Source organism: Cucurbita pepo, chromosome 8 (assembly GCF_057944985.1).
Source record: "Cucurbita pepo subsp. pepo isolate OVF chromosome 8, ASM5794498v1, whole genome shotgun sequence".
Lineage (NCBI taxonomy): Eukaryota > Viridiplantae > Streptophyta > Magnoliopsida > Cucurbitales > Cucurbitaceae > Cucurbita > Cucurbita pepo.
The window spans coordinates 3,076,093-3,098,259 of NC_141805.1; the positions used below are offsets into that span (position 1 = coordinate 3,076,093).

At 36.2% G+C, this 22,167-nt stretch overlaps 3 protein-coding genes and 2 non-coding genes across 5 annotated transcripts; all 5 read right to left on the bottom strand.

The window, feature by feature from the left end:
* Positions 1 to 213: 213 nt before the first annotated feature.
* LOC111800721 (zinc finger protein-like protein) lies at positions 214 to 4,645 on the bottom strand. The gene is made up of 7 exons (XM_023684537.2): positions 4,157 to 4,645; positions 3,145 to 3,611; positions 2,776 to 2,890; positions 1,709 to 2,371; positions 1,305 to 1,382; positions 768 to 884; positions 214 to 601 (listed from the first exon to the last, which is right to left on the bottom strand). The coding sequence occupies exons 1-7, from the start codon at positions 4,484 to 4,486 to the stop codon at positions 341 to 343; spliced, it is 2,031 nt and encodes a 676-aa protein (XP_023540305.2). The 5' UTR covers positions 4,487 to 4,645; the 3' UTR covers positions 214 to 340.
* Positions 4,646 to 5,617: 972 nt separating this feature from the next.
* AUR3 (ataurora3) lies at positions 5,618 to 9,012 on the bottom strand. Its single transcript, XM_087125995.1, has 6 exons — positions 8,756 to 9,012; positions 7,980 to 8,222; positions 7,700 to 7,795; positions 7,267 to 7,481; positions 6,342 to 6,414; positions 5,618 to 6,248 (listed from the first exon to the last, which is right to left on the bottom strand). The coding sequence occupies exons 1-6, from the start codon at positions 8,882 to 8,884 to the stop codon at positions 6,141 to 6,143; spliced, it is 864 nt and encodes a 287-aa protein (XP_086982121.1). The 5' UTR covers positions 8,885 to 9,012; the 3' UTR covers positions 5,618 to 6,140.
* A 1,193-nt stretch (positions 9,013 to 10,205) lies between these two features.
* On the bottom strand, positions 10,206 to 18,211 carry LOC111801004 (AAA-type ATPase family protein). Its single transcript, XM_023684952.2, has 14 exons — positions 17,961 to 18,211; positions 17,565 to 17,880; positions 17,015 to 17,106; positions 16,900 to 16,919; positions 16,222 to 16,462; positions 16,017 to 16,112; positions 15,117 to 15,232; positions 14,913 to 14,993; positions 14,030 to 14,153; positions 13,628 to 13,677; positions 12,850 to 12,940; positions 12,024 to 12,059; positions 11,298 to 11,395; positions 10,206 to 10,553 (listed from the first exon to the last, which is right to left on the bottom strand). Exons 2-14 carry the CDS (start codon positions 17,876 to 17,878, stop codon positions 10,437 to 10,439), a joined length of 1,476 nt encoding a protein of 491 aa, XP_023540720.2. The 5' UTR covers positions 17,879 to 17,880; positions 17,961 to 18,211; the 3' UTR covers positions 10,206 to 10,436.
* A 552-nt stretch (positions 18,212 to 18,763) lies between these two features.
* TRNAA-UGC (transfer RNA alanine (anticodon UGC)) lies at positions 18,764 to 18,836 on the bottom strand. Its single transcript has one exon. It is a non-coding gene; the product is annotated as a tRNA-Ala (tRNA).
* Positions 18,837 to 20,061: 1,225 nt separating this feature from the next.
* TRNAA-UGC (transfer RNA alanine (anticodon UGC)) lies at positions 20,062 to 20,134 on the bottom strand. The gene has a single exon. It is a non-coding gene; the product is annotated as a tRNA-Ala (tRNA).
* Between the last annotated feature and the right edge of the window lie 2,033 nt (positions 20,135 to 22,167).

Sequence of the window (22,167 nt, forward strand, 5' to 3'; positions counted from 1 at the left end):
AAAGTAGCACATTAAGCTGATTTTAAACGATCAAAAACATGTTTGAGAGTAATTCCGAAAAAAAAATCCGTCCAAACCACATATTTCAGTAGCTTTCTCATTTCTGTTCTACCATGCCAAATAGGCTCCACACTCCAAGTTTAAAATTTTCTGATCTATATTGAAGCTTTACTCTTAACATCAACAATTGGATGAACACAAGAAAACCAAAAGGAGAGAAGCAGATATAATTGAAACTTTCAAATAATCTGACATTGTTCTTCAAGCATTTCAGATGAACAGGAGGAAAAAAATGGTGTGATATGAAGTAAAAGGAGTATCAACCTCACAATAATCCATGCTAGTTTTCTTCAAGGACCTCTTTGTGTACATGCATGCATGTTGAGCTACAATATTTATAGTTGTACCGGTGGAAAGGAACCTTACCAGCTAGCGACATACCGCAACAGGAACAGTTGATGTCCCCGGCTACCCCGGTTTTAGTCTGTGAGCTGTTCGGAATAGTCGACGAGGAACCATTGGTGGCTGCAGCTGCAGCCATGGCTGCGATTCTCCTCTCGGCAGCTGCTGCTCTCTTTTCCCGCTCGGCAGCCTGTAACATCTGTAGATCGTTGCAGAGATTAGTAAAATATCGAGTACGGAAGACTCGTTTAAGTCTATTTGGGAGCCACGCTCAAAGGATGGTATTGAAGAACACTATGATCCAATTTTCACAAACATGTACGCCAGCCTCTTGCTGGTTCAATTCAAACAGCTTAAAGAGTTACCTCTTTGGTAATCAGTTTTCCACTGGTTGATTCAGCTCGAGTATTCAAAATAGAGCCGATTCCTCTGCCGTGTTCCGCCTTCGCAGCTTTTTGAGATTCAGCAGCCTCGGCCTCGGCCTGCCAGCAATATTCAGCACACAGCTCAAACAAGAAGGAAAGAAAAGGCAAGAATCCGAATGAGTAACGAGACGTTGAAATTCAGTTTGGATATTATTCATAATCCTTGAGGTCTCTAAAGGCTTCAGAACACGGTGTCGACGTGAGATGTTTATAAAGGGTTTTGGGTTCCCGGCCTGGGCCGAGAACTTAATAACTTAAAACCCTCGTTGTCGTCCCCATTGGCCTTGCAGTGCAGAACCATGGAGGTTAATAGGGAGTGAGCCAGGAATATAACGAAAGGAATTGTATTTCCGATACCCCGGTTATGAAAGATAACGTTCGGAACAATGGAAAATTCGATGCCAATATAACCATTTAATCAAGAAAGGAGCACAGACTAGGATCCCAACCAGTTTCAACATAAATTTAGAAGCAAACCTGTGCTTTCTTGGCCTTTTCTTTCTTTAACTTCTTCAATTCCTTCGCTCGTGCCTTTCGCTTGGCATCTTTTTCGGCCTAAACAATCCCAAAAAAGGGAAAAAAATTGGTTCATCTCCATGAAAAACTGAATAAACATTTCAAGCCAACAAACAAATGTCTAAAAAGTGAAAGGAAGAACAATAGATGCGTTGTATCGAACAGTTTTTAGTCCCGAAAGCATGAAATCTTTACCAAGTTTACCGTCATTGCAATGTTTCTAAATTATAATGAAAACCAATCTATTTCAACAGCACGAGGGGACTTCTTGACGTATTTCAAATAGGAGAAGCTAAAACACAAGATATATGTATCTATACTATATAGAGTCATATCAAACAGCAGGAAGAACAGTTTTAAGTAACCTGCTTAGCAGCTTGTGATTCCTCCATTTCCTTGGTTAGCGCGCTCGGAACTTTAGCAGCATTCCAATCCCACTTATCAAGGTTTGAAGCCATGAACCTTCTGAAGCTATTTCGGACTTCCTTTTCAGTTGCTAGCATGTAAGGAGTCCGTCCTCGTTCGTCTTTGGCGCAAGGATCAAGACCCTGTTCAAGGAGTTCCAAAACCTTATCTGCATTTCCAGTCTGTGATGCTTCATGCAGAGGTGTAGTTATACAAGAAATTTCACTTTCACTCTCTCTAGTTATTGGATGTTCAACAGGTTCTTCAAGATGTGTACAAGCATCCTTTTCCAAGTCTCCAATAACCTTCGGTTCACCAATATCTTGGGTGCCATTGTCTGTTGTAACTACACTTGATGATGAATTGTGCTCATTGGTGGACAATACTTCCTTATCTTCTACTTCATATGCTACTTGCACCAATTGTTCATAAACACGTCGAGCTTCTTTTAACGTAGGCCTTCGAACAGTCAAAGGAATATTCCGAACAGCAGAACGCTGATCGCTAAAATATGGCTTATCCCCATTAAAAAGTAATTGCCGGTTGTTTGAAGGAGCATAAATATAAACGCAAGAAGAAGCATTAAAATAGGACTTCCAAGCAGCTAGGAGATCTTGAATTTCCTACAAGATCAACAATTACAGTTCAGAAGCCAATTTAAACAAAACATGATCCTGTCACAAACATGGTATAAAAAATAAATAAGTGTTCGAAACAAAAGGATTGGGTTCATCGGTTTCACTCGGGAAAAAAGAAGATTAGGTTCATTGGGGACATTAACTTTATATTTAGTAACAGTTCTCAAAAACAACTACGAAACAAGAACATACAAGTATTTTCAATACGGTTTCGCTAATAAAGCCTACCTATCTTCAAAAGAGAAACCGTTTGCATCAAGTTATTGAATTCAATTGTGAAATCATAGGAATTCATGGGTGTGAAAATGAATATTAAGCTAAAAAAAGAGGAAGAAAAGAGGAATGCATGAGTCGAGGCATTTGGTAGTCATCAATAAACTATGTTACACCTTCTTCAACGCGAGTTCATTATGACGACGAAGTGAAGCCCCGGCAGAACTGATTGTTTTGCCACTTGCATCTTTCGATGACTGCTTCTTTCCAGACTTGGCTCTCACTACATATCTACATAATAAGAAGGTTTATATCTCATGTAAGGAAAGCACGCACAACAAGCACCAAAAACCAAATGGAAATTCAGAATATAAATGTCTTTTGATAATAGCAGCATTACTAATTTCAGTGCAAAGGTTACAAATAAGAACAAAAGTATCATAGGTTACGATTGATATGTCTGTTTTCATAGTTGACTGCACGATCGAAAGAAATAGACTGGAAACTATTAGAAGTGAAGAACTAATAAAGAAGAGATTTCCAACCTGTGAAAGGTTTTATGAGCTACAACCGAGTTCCCGTCAAAAACACAACCGGCGAAGTGCCCACCACTTGCAAGCAACACTATCCTCAAATGGGTGCCATCTCTTGGCTCGTGATTTAGATATTTCAATCTCGCTATGACTTCATTCTCTCTAAGATATTGTGAATGAATACCATTACCGCCGACCGATGTTTTATCATCCTCATACGAAATACTATCCGACTCATTTATGAGCAAACACTTCCAAACCGAAACTCTTTCGCCTGTTTGAAGATGAACGAACAACTTCTTCTTGTTCACGCTATCAATTGTTCCCTTAGACCCTTCATTCCGAGAGTAAATCTCCTTCTCTATTTCGTCCTCTGATCCAGAAATACTTGACACATCAAAGTCTCTGAAAGAATCAGATGTCAGCTCATCAAAATCATCCTCCTTCACAATATTCTTTCCAGCAATGCTTAGCTTCACCTAATATTTAGTTATAGCACAGTAAATACTTCGAAAACGAAGAAAACAAGAAATCATTCACTTCATCAAACATGTCAACAAAGAATTCAGCTTAATTGCTATGAACATTTAAGACAAATCGATGAACGCGATGGTTAAATTGAGAGCAGGAAGATAAGAGGGACTCAATTCTAACTAGAGGGATGGAACGAATTAGAAATGAGGGACAATTACTCTTGTTTTTGTCTTGGATTAGATAAATTATATTAACAAGTTGAGATTTAAAATAAACTTTCCTGAAAAATTCAGGCTCCGTTTTGGCTAAACCAGAGCAGATATTGTTTCTAATTCCATAATTAATCAAATCGTCAATGAATCAACTATTAACCCAATTTTGATTCCGACGAGTAAAAACCTTAAAGATTTAAGGGGAAACAAAACGTTGATGGTCCAGAGTTCATTCCCAGACACGATAATCAAATTAACAAAACACTCTACTCAGTCAACTTGTTCAATTGGGGAAAAACTGCAATTCAAATAGCAAGCAGAAGAACCAGCAAGTTTACATTGAATCGGTGAAGGTCGGATTTGAAGTGCGAACGCTGGTCGAGGAGGGATTCGAACTCGGCCTTGCATGTGTTGCAGGTCCATCTTTGGGCAACGGAAGTTTCTTTGAAATCCCTAGAATTCTGCTCCGAATCGACTGGATTTTCTGCGCTTGAGCTGTAGCAGCTGCCGCTGGTTGATGAGGTGTATGAATGTGGAGAACGAAGGAGTTTGCAGGAAGCGAAGAAGTCCGGCGGGACGTTGAAGATGGAACGGTTCCGTTTCTCCGGCGGAATGCTTGGGGTATTGCTAACGTCGACGACAGCGGCGGCGGCGGGATTGGTCTCCATGGCCGTATTGTCGAGTTCCTTGAGAAATTGAGATGAGAGCCTTTCTTTGGACGAAAATTAAAAGAACAATTACAAATTTAATCTCTTTAATTCCAACCTATGGGTCTAAGTTAAAATAGGTTGGAATTAAAGTTGGAATTAAAGATATCTATGGGTCAAGCTACCCTGATTGACAATCCAACTTATTTAAATCGATAATGGAAAAGAGAGAAAATTATCTTGTCCCCCATTATTTATATATATAACTTATTTACTAAATAAATAAATATATTTTTTCTCGTGTGTGATAATGAGTATATCTGCCTCTTAATGAAGTCCTTGTGCATTGGGTCGACTTGTCGGTATTTCTTGCATTTCGTCCCAAGAGACACCCATTTTAGTCCAACCAATTAGCGGTTATAGAACATAGTACAATATTATTGGGATCTCATGGGGCATGTCATCCTCTGTTAGGGTGCATGTAATATCCCGATCTCACTATTAATAAATATGACCTTTTACGTATAGTCATCAATTTCACAGTTTTAAAACGAGATTTTTCATACCCTTATAAAGAATGATTTTTCATACCCTTATAAAGAATGTTTCATGTTTTGAAAACTGCTGCATCTTTTTCCATCTTCTAGTACTGAGTTTGTTTTACTCGTGGTGCATATTTAGGGAGAAGATTAAAGCCACGGAAGGCTTGAAGCCACGATGACCATGCCGACGATGGCGGTGAAAACAGAGCAGAATCGGGCAGAAATCGACGAGGTATCAGCTCCGGTGACGCCATCGATAAACCTCGTTTGTTCATCGGTTGGCTAATTGCAGGAGCTTTCTTATTCACACGCACCTGGCTGCTGGTCTGCGTGTTCCTACTCACCTTCTCGTTCCTGTTTGGAAGAGTGTCGCTACGACGATGGGGTGCTTGGACATGGGTTTATATATAATATGTTTTGCCTTTGGAGCTATCAGCTGCAAGCATGGAAGATATCAATATACAAACTTTACCTTACTGTTCTTGATTGGCTGGGATTAGTTGGCCAAATGTCCTTATCGTACAAAAAATTAATGAAATTATAAACTCAACTTGAAATTGCAAAAATGGTGGAATAAAATCTAGAAGTCATTATCATTGGTAACCGTATATAAAGTTCAAGTTTTCGTTAAATTATGGATATATTAACCCAAATTGATCCAACTCATTACAAAGATGTGCTCGTTTTTTTAATATTCTACATTTCCAAATACTTCAAAGATGTGAGACATCAAATTAAACAACTAAGATTAGATTGAGGTCGACTCCATTGGTAAGATCTAATCAAGACGAGACCAAATGAGATTGACTAAGATTGATCATCATATCTCGAACTCGAAACCTCTAGAAATCGCACTAGAGAAGCCTGTGAGGTCGACTCTATTGGTAAGATCTAATCAAGACGAGACCAATTGAGATTGACTAAGACTGATCATCATATCTCGAACTCGAAACCACTAGAAATCGCACTAGAGAAGCCTGTATCACTATGAGAATGCCACTAACAACTTCTCCCAACATTTTGATTAAATCATGAATGCTACATGACATAGAGATTACACACAGATATTCACTAAACCCCATTTAGATGAAGAGGCATGAGCAAGAGAAATTAGTTAAAAGTGAAGTGATGTTCTACCTGCTGCTACTGCAAATACCAGATGGATCTGCATTCATGATTATCCAGGGATGCTCCACTATCTTCTGAAGTGAAAGTCTTCTAGAGGAATCCTTCACCAAGAGCTGTGTATAATTTTCATATAATCAGGACCATACTAGAAGTACGCATATCATTCCTACTCCTACCAAATAAAGACATTCACAAGGTTAACTAACCCGGCCAATTAGATCTTTTGCTTCGGAAGAAACGTGAGGGGTCGAGGGAAAATTCAAGTCGACCTTCATTATCCTGCATATATGACACAGGCCCAAACAACTATTTATAATCTCGAGAACAAATCAAATGTAACACTTCTCGTATTTTTTATAAATCGCATTCTTACCTTTTCTAAAAATTGAGTTATTTATTCGAAGTTCTCCAAGTTCTGGTTGAGAGATTAACCCGTACTACATACATTTTCTAACCTTCGAGCCGAAACCCTATTAGATGAAATTCTAGAACCTAAACAACTTAGTTGAGAGCTCCGTGACCAATTATAAACGGAAGGTCCACCCATGATTGATAGGACATTCCCACCCTATCCATTTATTTCTCCCTCGTTACACTAATGATTTGTTACTGATTCATTTAAGGAAGGCATAGATCCCCACCCACTTCATTGTTTTATTAGTGCAGGTGTTCGTCAATGATGAAAGCCGCTATGGATTAAATTTACACTAGAACATTTTAACCTTAAAATTTTTTAGTAGAATCTATTTAATCTATTACATGATATTCTAGAACCTAAACAACTTGGTTGAGAGCTCCGTGACAAATTATAAACGGAAGGTCCACCAATGATTGATGGGACATTCCCATCCTATCCATTTATTTCTCCCTCGTTACACTAATGAGTTGTTACTAATTCATTCAAGGAAGGCATAGATCCCCACCCACTTCATTGTTTTATTAGTGCAGGTGTTCGTCAATGATGAAAGCCGCTAAGGATTAAATTTACACCCTAACATTTTAACCAATGCTAATGTGTTATATATAAGTAGCCTAATAAAAATGAACGACATGAGAAAGTAAGCAGTAGCCACTCTTTAATGAAGATAAGGATCTTAAGTCTGTGTTCTTTTTGCAAATTATATGTCTAACCTTTTAAACGTGTCACTTTGACTTTCAGCTTCAAATGGAGGCACTCCATAAAGGAACTCATAGCAGAGAATGCCCAAAGTCCAATTATCTACTGCATAGTCGTGAGCTTTATTCTCCACCATTTCTGGGGCTAAATAATCCAGAGTTCCACACATGGTATGTCTCTTGCTTCTTGACTGTACAGACCATCCAAAATCTGCAATTTTCAGCCGGCCCTACAAATACAATGCAATTTTCAGCCGGCCCTACAAATACAACATGATTATACAAACAGAAAAACATATAACATTTTCTTGCTCCATCATCAACAAAGTGCAGTGAAATATGGATTCTACCTCCAGGATAAAACGGGGGTTTTACTAAGGTTTATAAAAAATCATGCAAACAAACGTTTTCTAAGCTGTGGAATGACAAAAAACAGGAGAATTTATACCTCATGATCAAGCAGCAAATTTTCTGGCTTAATGTCCCTGTGAATCACATGCTTCTCATGGCAGTATGCCAATGCTTGTGTGAGACTTAAAATGTACTGAAATTCACAAGAAACAAACATAAAGGAACCTTCAGATAACGATATATAAGGACTAGCTTTAAGTTGTTTTTGAGACAAATTCATAAATTTTTGTTTCTGGCTCTATCTTCTAATATATTTTACTTCAGCATCTTCAGTTCAAAGTAACAAGTTCACAACGATAGAGAGAAAGGAATATTACAGTGGCAGCTTGCTGCTCGCTGAGATGACCACTTTTCCTAAGCTCCCTATAAAGCTCACCGCGGTGAGCGTACTCCAATATCAAGAAAATCCGTTCAGCATCATGAAACCATCCATAGAGGCGAAGGATGTTGGGGTGCCGAAGACTGGTTTGGATCTCCATTTCTCTCCTCAACTGATGATGAATCCTGTACTTCTCCATCTGCTCCTTGAAAATTACCTTCAGTGCCACTATATACTTGCTCTGAAAATCAAATCGGAGCTCCTAAGGTCAAACCAAAATCTAGATATGCAATCTAATGTTTGGAAAAAAAAAAAAAAAAAAAAAAAAAAAAAAAAACTAAGGAAATTCATGTTTACTTTTAATGCAAATTGGACTGGAGAGATTATAGGTTGTGTAGATAACGATAAATCGTACACTATTCCTGTTTTGTGTAAAGTAAAACTAACGAAAATCACTCTGTTCGGTCATCGAGAATTAGCACTGAGTAGCTATGATAATTTCCACAAAAGAGAATTAGCAATCTGTGCTTGATTCACCAGAATAGAGAAGAAAATATACAAAATCATATCATATCACTTCTATCCAGCAAAATCCACATGCAGTCGCAAAATGACGAAATTCCGTTCAGATTTAGAAGCTATTGAGTAGAACAGAACAAAATATAGTCATTCAAAAACCAAACAAAGAACCGAAGGTCTATAGATCTGGAATAACCAAAAAAAAAAAAAAAAAAACTATAGAACATTTCAAGAAGAATCAAACAGAAAACGAACCTTAACTTCTCTTGCTAAATAGACTCTACCGAATTTTCCTTTGCCAAGGGGCTTTCCTACATCGAAGTCTTGCAAGGACCATTGCCGCTTTGGAGTTCCATTTTCTTCCTTCATCAGAGATTTTTTCATCGATTCGCCACTGTGAGAACGCAGCAAAGCGAGGGAACTCTGGGGACGTTGGACGAAAATTCGAACGGAATGAATTTGAATTCCTACACCCGTCCAACCCTCTTAAACGCACCGTTTCATCCTTCATTTCGAACCAAAATCCATGGCTCCATATTAGTGCGAGCCCGCACTATTATTATTATTTTTAATAAATAAAAATTAAAACATTAAAACATTTTTTTAATTTATTTATCTTTAACCATTAAATTTGATGATGGTGTGCTAAAAAAAATCTTTTTTTTTTTTTTTTAATTTCAAAATATCCTTTTCATAATATGCTTGTTAACTCTGTCCATTTTAATTTTTATATTTTTAAAATCTATTTTAATTGTAAAACTAAAATTAAAAAAAAAATAGTTATCGACCACCGAAATGTCAAATATTCAAATGTTTGAAGTAAAAAATAAAAAAATAAAAAAATAAAAAAAAATTATTAAGTTGATTAACATGATTTGAAGACATGTTTTTAAAATAAAATTAATAATTACCCTCTAAATTTATTTTTTTAAAAGATAAATAAAACATCAACATGGGCAAGTTTAAAAGTTAATAATTTGATAATATTATAAATATATTTCATCAAATATATATGTTGAACTAAAAACATATTTCATGAATAAATATATTAATGGAAGAGATAATAATTAAATAATAATAATAATAATCGAAAAATTTAGAAATTGTTATTATTTAAGTAAAATAATAACAAATGTTATCAAAAGTGCCGAAGAATTCATACTTAATTAATTAAAATTGATATAAAATATTATATTAAATATCTTAAACTCAAAATATATGATATGAACTAAGAGACATCAATCATACAACATGCTTCAATAAAGATGTGAAGAAAATACTGTTGAAATTATTAAAAAATATTTCAGTTCATACCAAAGAAGAATTAAGTTTTATGTTATAAATTTTGGATGGATTACAATTTATTGTAATTTAAAGTTATTGTATTTCATTAATATATTTTAAGACTTTTTATTAAGACTTGAAAAATATAGTATAAGGAGCATTTGTGTTTTTTTAGGCAATGACTAAGTTTCGTAGAATCATTCAAGCTCGACATGATCAATCTAGATTGTGGAGTGATTTGAATCTCAAACAAGTGTTCTTGCGTTGAGATATTTAATCAACAAGAATCATTCAAGCTAGATATGATCGATTTTACCTGTGGAGTGATTCAAATCTCAAACAATGTTCTTGCTTTGAGATATCGATCAACAAAAATCATTCAAGTTAGACATAATCGATCTTCCTTGTGGAGCGATTCAAATCTCAAATAATGTTCTTACCTTGAGATATTCGATCAACAAGGTAATCCGTTCCATACTTTCCCTTGGGTTGATTTCCACATCAATATATTTCGTAATTATTTTTTAATTAATTTACTAAACAAGAAAACAAAGAATCGAGCTATTTAGAAGTTTGTTTGAAGGTAAGGCTGTACAGTGTTTACTTCACAACAACAGCTGCCTCTAACATACACTGAATATTTCTTCATTGTCTAATTGGATCCAAAACTTTGGTTCCATTGTTCAAGCTCCTGCCACCTGCTTTTGTTTAGACTGGGCCTGATCACTTTCATTGCCTCCTGGAAATCTTCGTACTTTAATGATCTTATCTGGTGCACAAAACATATAAATTTTCAGTTTTAGACACAATGTTTGCATGAGATTACCCTGTATTAGAGCTAAGATTATGATATGATAACAAAGTTTAATGATCTCGAATGCGCAAAATGAAACGAAAGGAGACAAGTCTCATGCAATTCAAAACGCTCGTTTTTCCTAGAAGCTACTATAAAACGCACTGCTTCTATATAATCACACTAATGGAATTAGACACAACGTTTGCATGATATTACCCTGTAACAGGTAAGATTATGATATGATAATCGAAGTTTAATGACTCGAATGCGCAAAATGAGAGGAAAGGAGACAAGTCTCAGGCAGTTCAAAATGCACGAGTCTCTCCGAACAAGCTACTATAAAACGCACACTTCTTATCTCATTCTATGTAATCACTCTAATGCATGATATTACCTTGTAACAGGTAAGATTATGATATGATAATCGAAGTTTAATGATCTCGAATGCGCAAAATGAGAGGAAAGGAGACAAGTCTCAGGCAGTTCAAAATGCACGAGTCTCTCCGAACAAGCTACTATAAAACACACACTACTACTCATCTGCTTCTATATAGTCAATCTAAGGGAATTAGACATAGTTTTTGCATGATATTACACCGTAACAGATAAGATTATCTGATTAACAAGTCAACTTCAGAGTTCTTTTTATTAGTATCAGTGAGTGTCGGGCCAGTTCACAGAGTTCAAAAGTGTAAGAACAGTTTTTATGTGAGTCACCTGATCTGCCTTTACTGTGAGAATGTTCCCACCTAGCTCCCTAATTGGCATCATTGCAGCTTCCTCGCACAAGGCCTGTAGATCACTTCCAGAGTATCCTGTACATGTAAATAATATCATGAGATTTTTTTTTTTTTTTTTTGGGGGGGGGGGGGGGGGGGGGGGGGGGGGGGGGGGGGGGGGGGGCTCGAGATCCAAGTCGTTAAGATTCACTCTCCAACGGGATGGGGTTTTATCTATTATGTGAAGAACCTGGTAAGAGAACTCAAAAGGTTTTCCAGGATACGAGTTTAAGAGGGAGGAAACTCCGAGTGTGGCATCTGTTTCTAGCTTTTTTCAGGGCATTCCTATGTAACCATGTTCTTGATCTCTAACCATGAGAGTTCCTACTTGCAAATGTTCCTTATTTGTTCTGCTAAATCCAGTCAGATACTCAGAACAAATACTTCCTTTTGTTTTGATATCCGAAAAGGTAAAAGTGACCGAAATGCAAGGGAAAAACTTTTATTCAACATTTCCGGATTTCAGCATGGCCATTCTAGTTCTAACTTCTAACGTCTGTGTTCTTATTCTTAATAGAATTTTGGTTTCTTATTTAAAAGTAAATAGCTCTGAATGTTTCCCACGTGCACAAAGACTCCGTCCACGCTGTTCTTAAAGTCACGCAGATTTTTCGACTAGTGAAGTACTGAAAGGTTACAAAATTTAGGGAAAGAAGTATAGTACCTTCAGTCTGTGTAACTAGTCTCTCTAGATCTCTACCTGTTAAGGAAAATGAGGTATGTATGTTAATCAAAGTAAGCAAAAAAAATATATATATACATAAAGGTTTGGCAGAAGGGATAAACATATAGAGCGGAAGAACACATTCCATTAGAAAATGAAAGCATGATCGACAATGCAATATAAGCAATTGATCAGAACATGACATACAATTCTAAATAGCACACTAAATTAATCAATCAGACCTCAAAAGTACTGTCCATCCGAGCATAGCTCATTGAATAAGTTACCAATTACCGTTCTAAAAGTTGATAGTTCAATCCCCACCCCACGATTGTTGAACAAAAACCGCTTGGAAGTATTAATTACAGTAAAAGGCTGAATTTGGATGAACATAAATGACAATTATGAAATAGTTAATAGCTATGGGCTCGTGGTACTGTTAACCGGGCGGAGAGAGGTATTTGAAGTCCACAGTCATAACCATCAGCTAACATGCAAACTGACCAATCCCATAGGACCATCACCCTATTGCCTTACAATAAAGAGTTAAAACTGTTGAATATTTAATATTTGGTAAGTCACTACTCACTACCATAATTTCAACTCATAAACTTCCATAAAAGTTTACAACTTCCTTCAGCCACTTAGCAGACTTTACAATGTTTATGGAATCAAATAACTTTTTTTTAGTGTAAAATGTGTATATTTTCGTGAAAAGAGAAGAAAAGGGCAGGCGGTGGTGTTAGAGAACATAAAATATTTACAATAAAGTAATAAATTTTTTAAGGGAATATCTCACGGGAATTCACTAAAACCTCATTCTTACTTGGTAGAGAAAATGACTGTCCCTTGAGCTTGTGCTTGAGAAGAAGTCTTCTACCGTTTCCATCTGGCAAGGGAATGTAAATTCTCTTCACCTGTATTATTATTATTAGTAGTAGTAGTACTATTGACTACATAGAAAGCATTTAGTGAAGTAAACTACATAAAGGATGTTGTGTTTGGCTAATGTAATAGCTATGTTCGTCGTACTAACCAAATATGCATGCCCACACGAGAGTGTGCGAATGAGAAAAAGAGAGCATTTTCATATTGACAAGTTCTTGCTCATCTTCAAAAATATTTTTAATCAGTGCGTAATAATGATTTTTGTAGAACTAAAAACTCTTTAACATTTCCATCTACTCAGAATTCAAAACTGAGTACAGACTATATTATGATCATTAACTTAAAGAGTCACATAACTCATCTGTGATCTCAAAACTTCGATCTCATGGGCAAGTATCAGGGCGTTTTGACCACTAACTAAACCCAGCCTTGGGGCAGCCTACGATAAAAACAACATACATGGGATCTATTTACTTCAATTGATAGTTCTTGGAAAGAAGTCTAGGATACCCTTATATTAAATACTTCTTTGTGGGATTCTATTTCTCGGGACTTTTGTAATTATCATCTTGGTTTGATTCTTTTGGAGTGGAGTCCCCTTATTTGATAGGACTCCTCTGGTTTAACTCTATTTTACGCCATTTTTTTTCTCAATGACGACTTGGTTTCTCATTAGAAACAAAAAAACAAAACAAAGAACCATTAAGTTTACATACCAATCTCCTGAGAACTGCATCATCCAGTTCTTGTGGCTTATTAGTAGCACCTGCACAAAAGCATAAGACCTTGAATATCGGATGGAAAAAAGAAAAACATAAAAAGCAACCTAGCAAAAAACCAAATGGTTATCAAATGCGGTTTTAGAGATTAAAAGTCAGTTACATTTTGTTCACTTTTGCTTAATGTGTAATAATGTACATTGCAGTTGTGAGATTTAGCATAAGAATTTATTTGTAACAAATCTAAAATTTTTCTTTAAAAAACAGGTAAATAATACAGAAGTATATTTTTTCAATAAATTTAGAGCATCAAACGCACGTGGAGCACAAATGTAAATATGCTAACAAAACCAATGAATTGCCTAAGGAGGAATAGCATTTAGCTCTACCAAAGCTTACCAATAACGATTACGAGATCAGTAGAATTGGATGTTACTCCATCAAACTGTACTAGAAACTCAGACTTCAGCCTCCTGCTAGCTTCATTTTCATTAGCATGTCTTGTTGACATGACACTATCAATCTGTACAGTCAAATGAAAAAAGAAAAGCAGAATGTCATCAATGATGTTGCACAAAGCAAATAACGTGCCAAATAAACCATTGATTGCTTGGCATTCAAAAACACAGGTAGAGGTATGCTTAGCATTTATTAATTCCATACTATTATTATTGTCAACATGAAGTACATATTTTGTCTAAAGGAGAAGCATTTGAAAGGCACCTTCAGTTAGCAGCATTTTGTCTAAGGTCGTTTCTTTCCAGATCACTTACATGGTTTTTTAGTCATTTTACATGCCATTCTGTACATCACGTCTCCTTACTATACTGAAATTTCGACAAACTAACCAGTCTTTGCAGGTCAAGGAGATTCTAATATGAACAAAGGGAGAAAATTTTCGAGGACTAAACAATTCTACTAAATTTTGAAATAGTTAATAACAAGAATGAAATTTATGTGAAATGTTATCAACCCATAGTAAAGGAAATAACAAAATATGCACAAATATATAAATATAATAGCTCAAGTTTCAAGTTCTCTGGTTGTAATGGCAGAAAGCAACTCAGCGAAGTAGGAAAAAAAAAACTATTTTCAGCATACAAAAGTTCATTTGTTGCCATCTAACATTTTAAAAGCATTCTGTGATTTATCTAGTTTCATGTCAACAACCAAAAACTACAATGCACTCAAAACAAAACTAAACAGAAGAATTAAGCATACAAAAATAATGTACTATTAACTCATCCTTAAAATAATCGTTTAGCAAGAGAATGAGACATACTTCATCCATGAAAATTACGGAGGGCTGCCTGGACTTAGCAACCATGAAGAGAGTCCGTACAAGTTTTTCACTTTCCCCTACCTTAGAGCAAATACAACTGATTAAAATTTGCACAGAAAAATAACAGAAAGGGATCGAGGGAAATACACGAAAGAATTTTTTCCACAAGGAAAATATAATTCTTGAAATGGAATTGAGGCATACCCATTTTGATGTTAAGGACGCAGCAGACACGTTAAAAAAAGTAGCTTCTGATTCTGAAGCTACGGCTTTAGCAAGCATAGTCTTCCCATTACCGGGGGGACCAAAGAGAAGAAGACCTGAGGAAACATGTGTTAATGTTGGATCCACAAAAACAGTTAATGAGATTAAATTCCCAAAAATCTCCAGAAGCTCGGCTCTAACACATTGTAAACTTTAAAGAAAGGGTGAACTCGTAAGAAGATGAGGTACTTGACATGATTTTTTGGAAGTAAAAGAATAGATGAAAAATATTGAAATGAATGTGTTAAAAACTTAAGATTGTTCTGATATCATGGTATATTACAGAGATACATGATTGCTTAGCAATAAATGCCAATTTGACAAATACTTCTAAAGATAAGTACCCCCGAGACATCCATAAAATAAAAAGGTCATTTCACAGGAGGTCTCCACAAATATAAGTTATGTTTTAATAAAATTTAAGATCCATTTGGTCATCAGATGGAGGACTGAAAAATCCAACTAATGCGGGGGGGGGGGGGGGGGGGGGGGGGGGGGGGGGGGTTGACAATGATGAGACATGGCAGCATTAGACTAGCTTCTCAGACAAGTTGAAATGTTAGAACTCCATCTCGTTTGCTGTACTTTGTCTTGCAACCTACGACTCCTTTAATCAGATAAAAAAAAATTCAACTTGAATTGCCCATTTAGAATACATTCAAACCAAATATAATCATTCTTAATGTTTCAAACCGAACCACAAACTTCTAGTAATGCATGATGTGTAGGCCCATGAAACTTGACACAGCACCCATTTTGCGTAAGATGGAATGGCACTTTATTTCACTCTTGAAAGAAGTATTAGGAGAGAACTATAGTGACAGTTTCTAAAAGAACTACCTCTAGCAGGCTTTCGGAGACCAGTGAATAAGTCTCTTCTCTTTGTGGGCAAAATAACCATCTCCAATAAAGCTTGCTTTGCCTTTTGAAGTCCAGCTACAACCAAACCAGACTAATCAGTGTCCAATTAAAGAGTACAAGTACAAAAGAAAAAGATTGAAATAAAATGCAGTATATGAGAAGATGAAGGGAATGAATGCATTACCAATATCATCCCATTTCACAGAAGGACTCCGATCCACTATAGCAGTATTTATCATTTCAACCAATTTCGGATCGTATCCATCAGAAACTTCTTGCATAGATTTTGAAGTCCCAACACTAGCTGGTTGACTTCTCGTTATTGGATTACTTGCACCACTATGAAGAGAGCTCTTTACCACTGGCTTTTTAATTTTTGGCATTGTTGAAGCAACTCCAGCTCTTGGCACTTGATTCGAGGAGCTCTGAGATAAAATTTGATAAAATAAAATAAAAATACATTGAAAATCAAATCAACATGTTAATATACCTGCACCGTATCTCAAATATGAAAAACAAATAAAGAAAAATATGTTTTCTTCATAAGATTGCCAACAGTGCTTCATTATTGGCCCCTAACTTTCAAGCACGCAGCCAGATGATTGTAGTCTACTTTTCCAACTCCAGAGAGATAACCTACGACTTACGTTGGTTAATAATCCTAACACACCAAGTTTATAAGATACCAGAAAAGTGTACATTTATTTCTTTCCTATATGAAGCTCAAGTCATCCAAGCTTAGGATTTATAATAGATTCATGCACTTACTCACCGCTAGAAGGCGGAGGAATAGCGTTTTTAATTAAAGTAAGATAATATAATATTACATTGAACACTTACACTTCATACAGATGAAACGTACCTTGTTTGAGGATGTAACACCTGAATTAGAAGATAGATTATAAGTTATTAAATGTCCGCCAACCAAGAACATCATGAATGAAATAGATTAAGTTATTACAAGACCAGAACTGAACCTGCTCGCATATTTAGAGCTTGTAATCTCTCAGAAACTTGACTTTGCCACTTTGATATCTTTTGTCTATGAGATTTCACCTTCTCTTGTTCGCTGATGGAAAACAAAATAATAGATCATACATAGAGCAGAAAGAGCACTAAATCTATGAACTTTGACTGATACCCCATCAATTTATAGGTATATATTTTTTTAGGGGTGTAAGAACATACAAGGCAGAGATGAATTACAAAAATAATAAAACATAAACTAAAACTAAAGCTCCAAATGTTTATTAAATCTTGGCGGTAAACATGAAAAAGATTCCCATGTTTATTTTCTCAAAATTTGGACCAAAAAACGTGATAACTCGAGACTAAAACTCCAATTGTTTTATAACTTTAGACTATATGTCACCAATTATTTGTTTCTCAAAGCTCAGAAATGGATTCATTGCCTACCCTCATAGACCTCAAAATTAAGACATGAATAGGGCAACAGTTTACCGCCAAGATTTATAAAATGGTGCACCGGGAAGTAATTATCCAGCAAATTAGCAGAATTCTCAATACCTAGAACTGATAAACGAGGGCACGGTGGTTGAACTGGCCTCGGCCAGAATACGCTGCGCATTCTGGTAGTGCAGGATGGCATCGTCGATCAAGCCCCATTCCTCCGCTCTGACGGCCTTGGCGATCTCCTCCTTGGACAACTCGAAGTACCCTTTGAGCTTGGAAGCATAGCGCTCGTTCGAAACAGGAATCCCATTAACGCCCTCCATGGTTGAAGCACCCTCGCGGCCACGATTCTGCGACAAATCGTGAATTGAGCTCGCTTCTGAGAAGATCGATCCAATATAGTCAGCTACACCTCTGAAAAAACTCATTCCTAACCAAAAATTACGGTTAGGAAACAATCCACAAAGACAAGGTAAGAGACGCAAAAGAAAACTAGTAGTTGTTTCTAACCAGATTACAAAAATTCTTCAATAACTTCATCCTCTGCGCGGCTTTAGTCGTCTATGGATGAGAAGATTGAGCTCCGTAACGAAAGAGACGCGAAAGAACACAATTCGAACGAAGTAGGCTACGATTTTAGAGAAACTGATGGGGTTTTCTCAAGGATCGCTGTGCCTAAGCTTCAATTGGAGGAAACGGATACGCCGGAGAGTGGACGATCGGAAATTTGTAAAGGTACCGACACCGCGTTATTACCATGCTTAATAAAATTTTGTATATTTTTTTTTTTCATCTAATTTTTAAAAATAAAAAATCAAATATATTAAATGAAATATGAACTTTTAAGGATCTAGATCTTGAATTTTCAAAATTATTTAATAATTTTTTAATTTTTTAATTTTATATTTAAAATATCTGTTAAAAATTAAATTATTTAAAAAATTACTAATTTATAGTATAGAATTTAATCTTGAAATAGTAAGTTTTCAATTTTATGAATTTAAAATATATATAAGAATAATTAGTAAAAATATGTTGAGCTTCGTACTTTATATTAAATATATTATTTAATTAAAAAAATTAAAAAGTTTGAAAAGTTTTATTAAAACTCTTTAATATATATATATTATTTAAAGATCAAATTTATAATTTTGAAAATATGAGATATCAAATAAAGTTTTGGTAATAAATTTGTAATTTTATTAAAATATATTTTAAAATATTTTTCAGTTCAGGTGGGCGTCGCCGGCACCGAGGACGACGGGGAGGGTGTAAGGCAGTGTGAGATGAGAGGAGAAAAAACATAAAAAAATTGGAGATGCGGGGTATCGAACCCCGTACCTCTCGCATGCAAAGCGAGCGCTCTACCATGTGAGCTACATCCCCATTGATGTGATATCTGTAGCTACAAATAAATATATTGTTTAAATACTTCCCAAAATATCATATATTATTTACCCAACTTCTTTGGACCATTAATTTACCTTAACTAACTTTAAGTTTTATAACTAACCTTACTTCTGGAGGTTTTTTTTTTTTTTTTTTTTGGGTCTCGGGTTGGGTTCTCGGTCCAACCGTCCTTTCATTAAATATACTTAAATCGTCTATCTCGAGTTTGGTCTGAGCTATTTGCTCGGTTTGTTTCTCTAATAGCTATCCATGGTGGTGTCCTTTTGGAGATGTAGGGTTTCTAATTCTCCGCGTTATTAGGCATCCCTATAGGTTTTAAGGTACTTTAATTATTCTTTACCTATTGACTTTGTTTAGGTTTATCATGAATTTTAGACTCATATGTAAGATTCGTTCTCGATCAAATATGACCCATTTATGAGATGCTTTGGCGACTTGGAATAGTACACAATCTAACAATCAAAAATACCCGTTAGTACCACTTTTCAAAAATGTACATGAAATTTTAAAAGTAACATTAAAATTTTTAGAAATAATAGGAGTTGTTGATTGACGTTAGGAAATTTTTTTAATTTTTTTATAAAGATAAAATGTGTTAATGATACTTTTAAAATGTTCGGAGTATTTTTTAATCATAGTGATAACAATAGAGTATTTTTAAATTTTTAAATTTGAAAGGTATTTAATAAATTTTTTAAAATTTAAGAATATATTTGAAATATGATTTTTAAAAATTAAGTGTAAAAAAAAAAAAAAAAAATTGATATTATTGAAAATTTTAAATAACAATATTTTTAAGGTAAATTTATTAATTTAATTTTCTAATAACAATTAAAAGAAAGAAACAACTATGTTTTTTCTCTTTTTATCTTTTCCTTCCACTCTCCTTCCTCATTTCCTACGCTCGCCGTCCTCAGTCGCCGGACGCCCGCCTCTTCCTGTGGCCTTGCACGACGCCGACGATGTCGACGAACCCACGCACCGCTACCTCTCACACGGGCTGATTAAGCCACGCCCTCGAAACCCCTTCTCCTTTTCCACTTGTTCCAGTCGCCACGTCATCAGTCGCCGGAACCGAGAACGACGGCGAGGGGTGTTGGGTTGTGCGAGATGAGAGGAGAGAGAGAATACCGGAATGGGAGAGAGCGAGTTGCGACGGCGATGACAGAGGGAAAAAAGGAAGAAAAAAAGACAAAAAAAATGGAGATGCGGGGTATCGAACCCCGTACCTCTCGCATGCAAAGCGAGCGCTCTACCATGTGAGCTACATCCCCTTTTTTGAAACGGAGGATGGCTACACAATTATAAATGTTAAATAAATCCAAGTTAACAAGAATTTTAACTAACTAGATCCCCTTATAGTACATTTTGAAACATTTTAGTCATAACGGGTATAGACATGATTATGGTGAACAATCATACACCCCGTATTAACATGACAAGAATAGTAAAAACCTAGCTATACATGAAAGCAAATAAAAGGAGTTTGGAACGAGCATACAACCATGAACAACGCGCCCTAGACAAGTATGACTGCAACATTCAGCACAGAGCCACAAGCAACACGCCTTGAACAAGCATGACCGTGACACTCAACCACTTTACAAAATCATAGCCTGTATCATATACATCAATAGACACTCAGCCCCGTACAAACGCGTGGGGTGGAAGGAGATCCGAGCCCCGAGTCGAGCCCCGATGCTTGCTATGTTTTCCTCTTAACTTCATGTTAAAATGTATAATTTTGTTGTATACTAGGGGTCCGAATTCTATGCGTGGCCCTGCCTGTGAACCATCAGTCTTATAAACAATACTATTATGCACTTTCTCGAGAGCAAACCATTTTGTTTCAATTGTATTAGTACATACCTGAAAGGCTGTGAATTTGAAAGGGCTCTGAGGCTGAAGCTTTCCATCTCGGTCGAACCATCGCTCGGGTCGGAATTCCTCGGGGTCGTCACCCCATATGAACTTCATCCTACCCATTGCATATGGTTGGTATGACACCATATCTCCTTTTCTCACACGGAATCCGTCTGGTAGTATATCATCAGAAAAGCAAATCTTCGCATCCTGCAATTCGAAAACTTAACATTTTGAGTCGATTCATTCGGCCGAGAAATTATGAAACTTGCCCAAAACTTGAAAACTACAAAGCTGACTAGACATGAACGGTTAAAAAGCTTGACTTAGCAAAAGAAATTATTACCTTAGAGGATAATCGGTCGTAGTTATATTATTAGTAGTTGCTAACGTGTGGAGAAAGAATGTTTTGTTCCCATCTCCAACCGATGTGGGATCTCACAATCCACCCCCTTCGAGATCCAACGTCCTCGCTGGCACATTGTCCGGTGTCTGGTCCTGATACCATTGGTAACAAGCAAAGCCCACTGCTAGTAGATATTATCCTCTTTGGACTTTCTGGGCTTCCCCTCAAGATTTTAAAACGTGTCTACTAGAGAGATGTTTCCACACTCTTATAAAGAATGTTTCGTTCTCTTCTCCAACTGATGTGGGATCTCACAATCCAGCTCCCTTCGGGGTCCAACATCCTCGCTGGCACGCCGTCTGGTGTCTGGCTCTTATACCATTTGTACAACCAAGTCCACTGTTAGCAAATATTGTCCTCTTTGGGCTTTCCCTTTCGGGCTTTCCCTCAAGGTTTTAAAATGCGTCACACCCTTATAAAGAATACTTATTGTGAAATTCACATCGATTAGAGAGGGGAACGAACCTTATAAGAGTGTAGAAATTTCTCTCTAATGGACGCATTTTAAAACCTTAGGAGAAATCCCATAAGAAAAAGTCCAAATAAAACAATATCGGCTAGCGGTGGACTTGGATGCAAACCAAAACAAAGATACTAAGTTTACCTACCAAAGTGTCGCCGCCGAACGTTTCTCTCGATTCGAGTGTGTTGTGGATAAGCTTAGATATGTACTCATCAACAATTTTGATGTTTTCTTTTAACGTTGCTTCTAATCCAATATTGAGTGTCTTCTTGATTGGCCAAAAGACATCAACATATCGCCGGAGTGTCATTGCACTTGATGATTCAAGAGCAAACCTGGTTCATTTCTTCATTTGATCCATGTAAGCAATCAAGATCAATTCCAAATGATGTATGACATATTGAATCTAGAGCTGTTTTCATAAATTGATCCTGCAAAGTAATGGAACAGAGTCGATCATTTTCTAAAAGTAGATACGGTTAGACGAATATCACTTTTTGGGCATAAACTCTAGTGTCTTTGCTTTGTGTTTCCACAAAAGATTCATTTTCTAAAAGTAGATACGGTTAGACGAA

Bases quoted from the DNA above. Each gene is read 5' to 3' on its own strand.
- LOC111801004 (XM_023684952.2), bottom strand. From the start codon at position 17,878: ATGAGTTTTTTCAGAGGTGTAGCTGACTATATTGGATCGATCTTCTCA. The intron at 16,463-16,899 runs GTACGTTTCATC...ATTTTATCTCAG, and splicing joins GTGTTACATCCTCAAACAAG to AGCTCCTCGAATCAAGTGCC. The intron at 16,113-16,221 runs GTAATGCATTCA...GTTTGGTTGTAG, and splicing joins TGTGAAATGGGATGATATTG to CTGGACTTCAAAAGGCAAAG.
- AUR3 (XM_087125995.1), bottom strand. From the start codon at position 8,884: ATGAAAAAATCTCTGATGAAGGAAGAAAATGGAACTCCAAAGCGGCAA. The intron at 7,796-7,979 runs GTAATATTCCTT...TGTGAATTTCAG, and splicing joins GCGAGCAGCAAGCTGCCACT to TACATTTTAAGTCTCACACA. The intron at 6,249-6,341 runs GTTAGTTAACCT...AATTATACACAG, and splicing joins CAAAAGATCTAATTGGCCGG to CTCTTGGTGAAGGATTCCTC.
- LOC111800721 (XM_023684537.2), bottom strand. From the start codon at position 4,486: ATGGAGACCAATCCCGCCGCCGCCGCTGTCGTCGACGTTAGCAATACC. The intron at 3,612-4,156 runs GTAAACTTGCTG...ACTAAATATTAG, and splicing joins CCGACCTTCACCGATTCAAT to GTGAAGCTAAGCATTGCTGG. The intron at 602-767 runs GTAACTCTTTAA...AACGATCTACAG, and splicing joins GAAAACTGATTACCAAAGAG to ATGTTACAGGCTGCCGAGCG.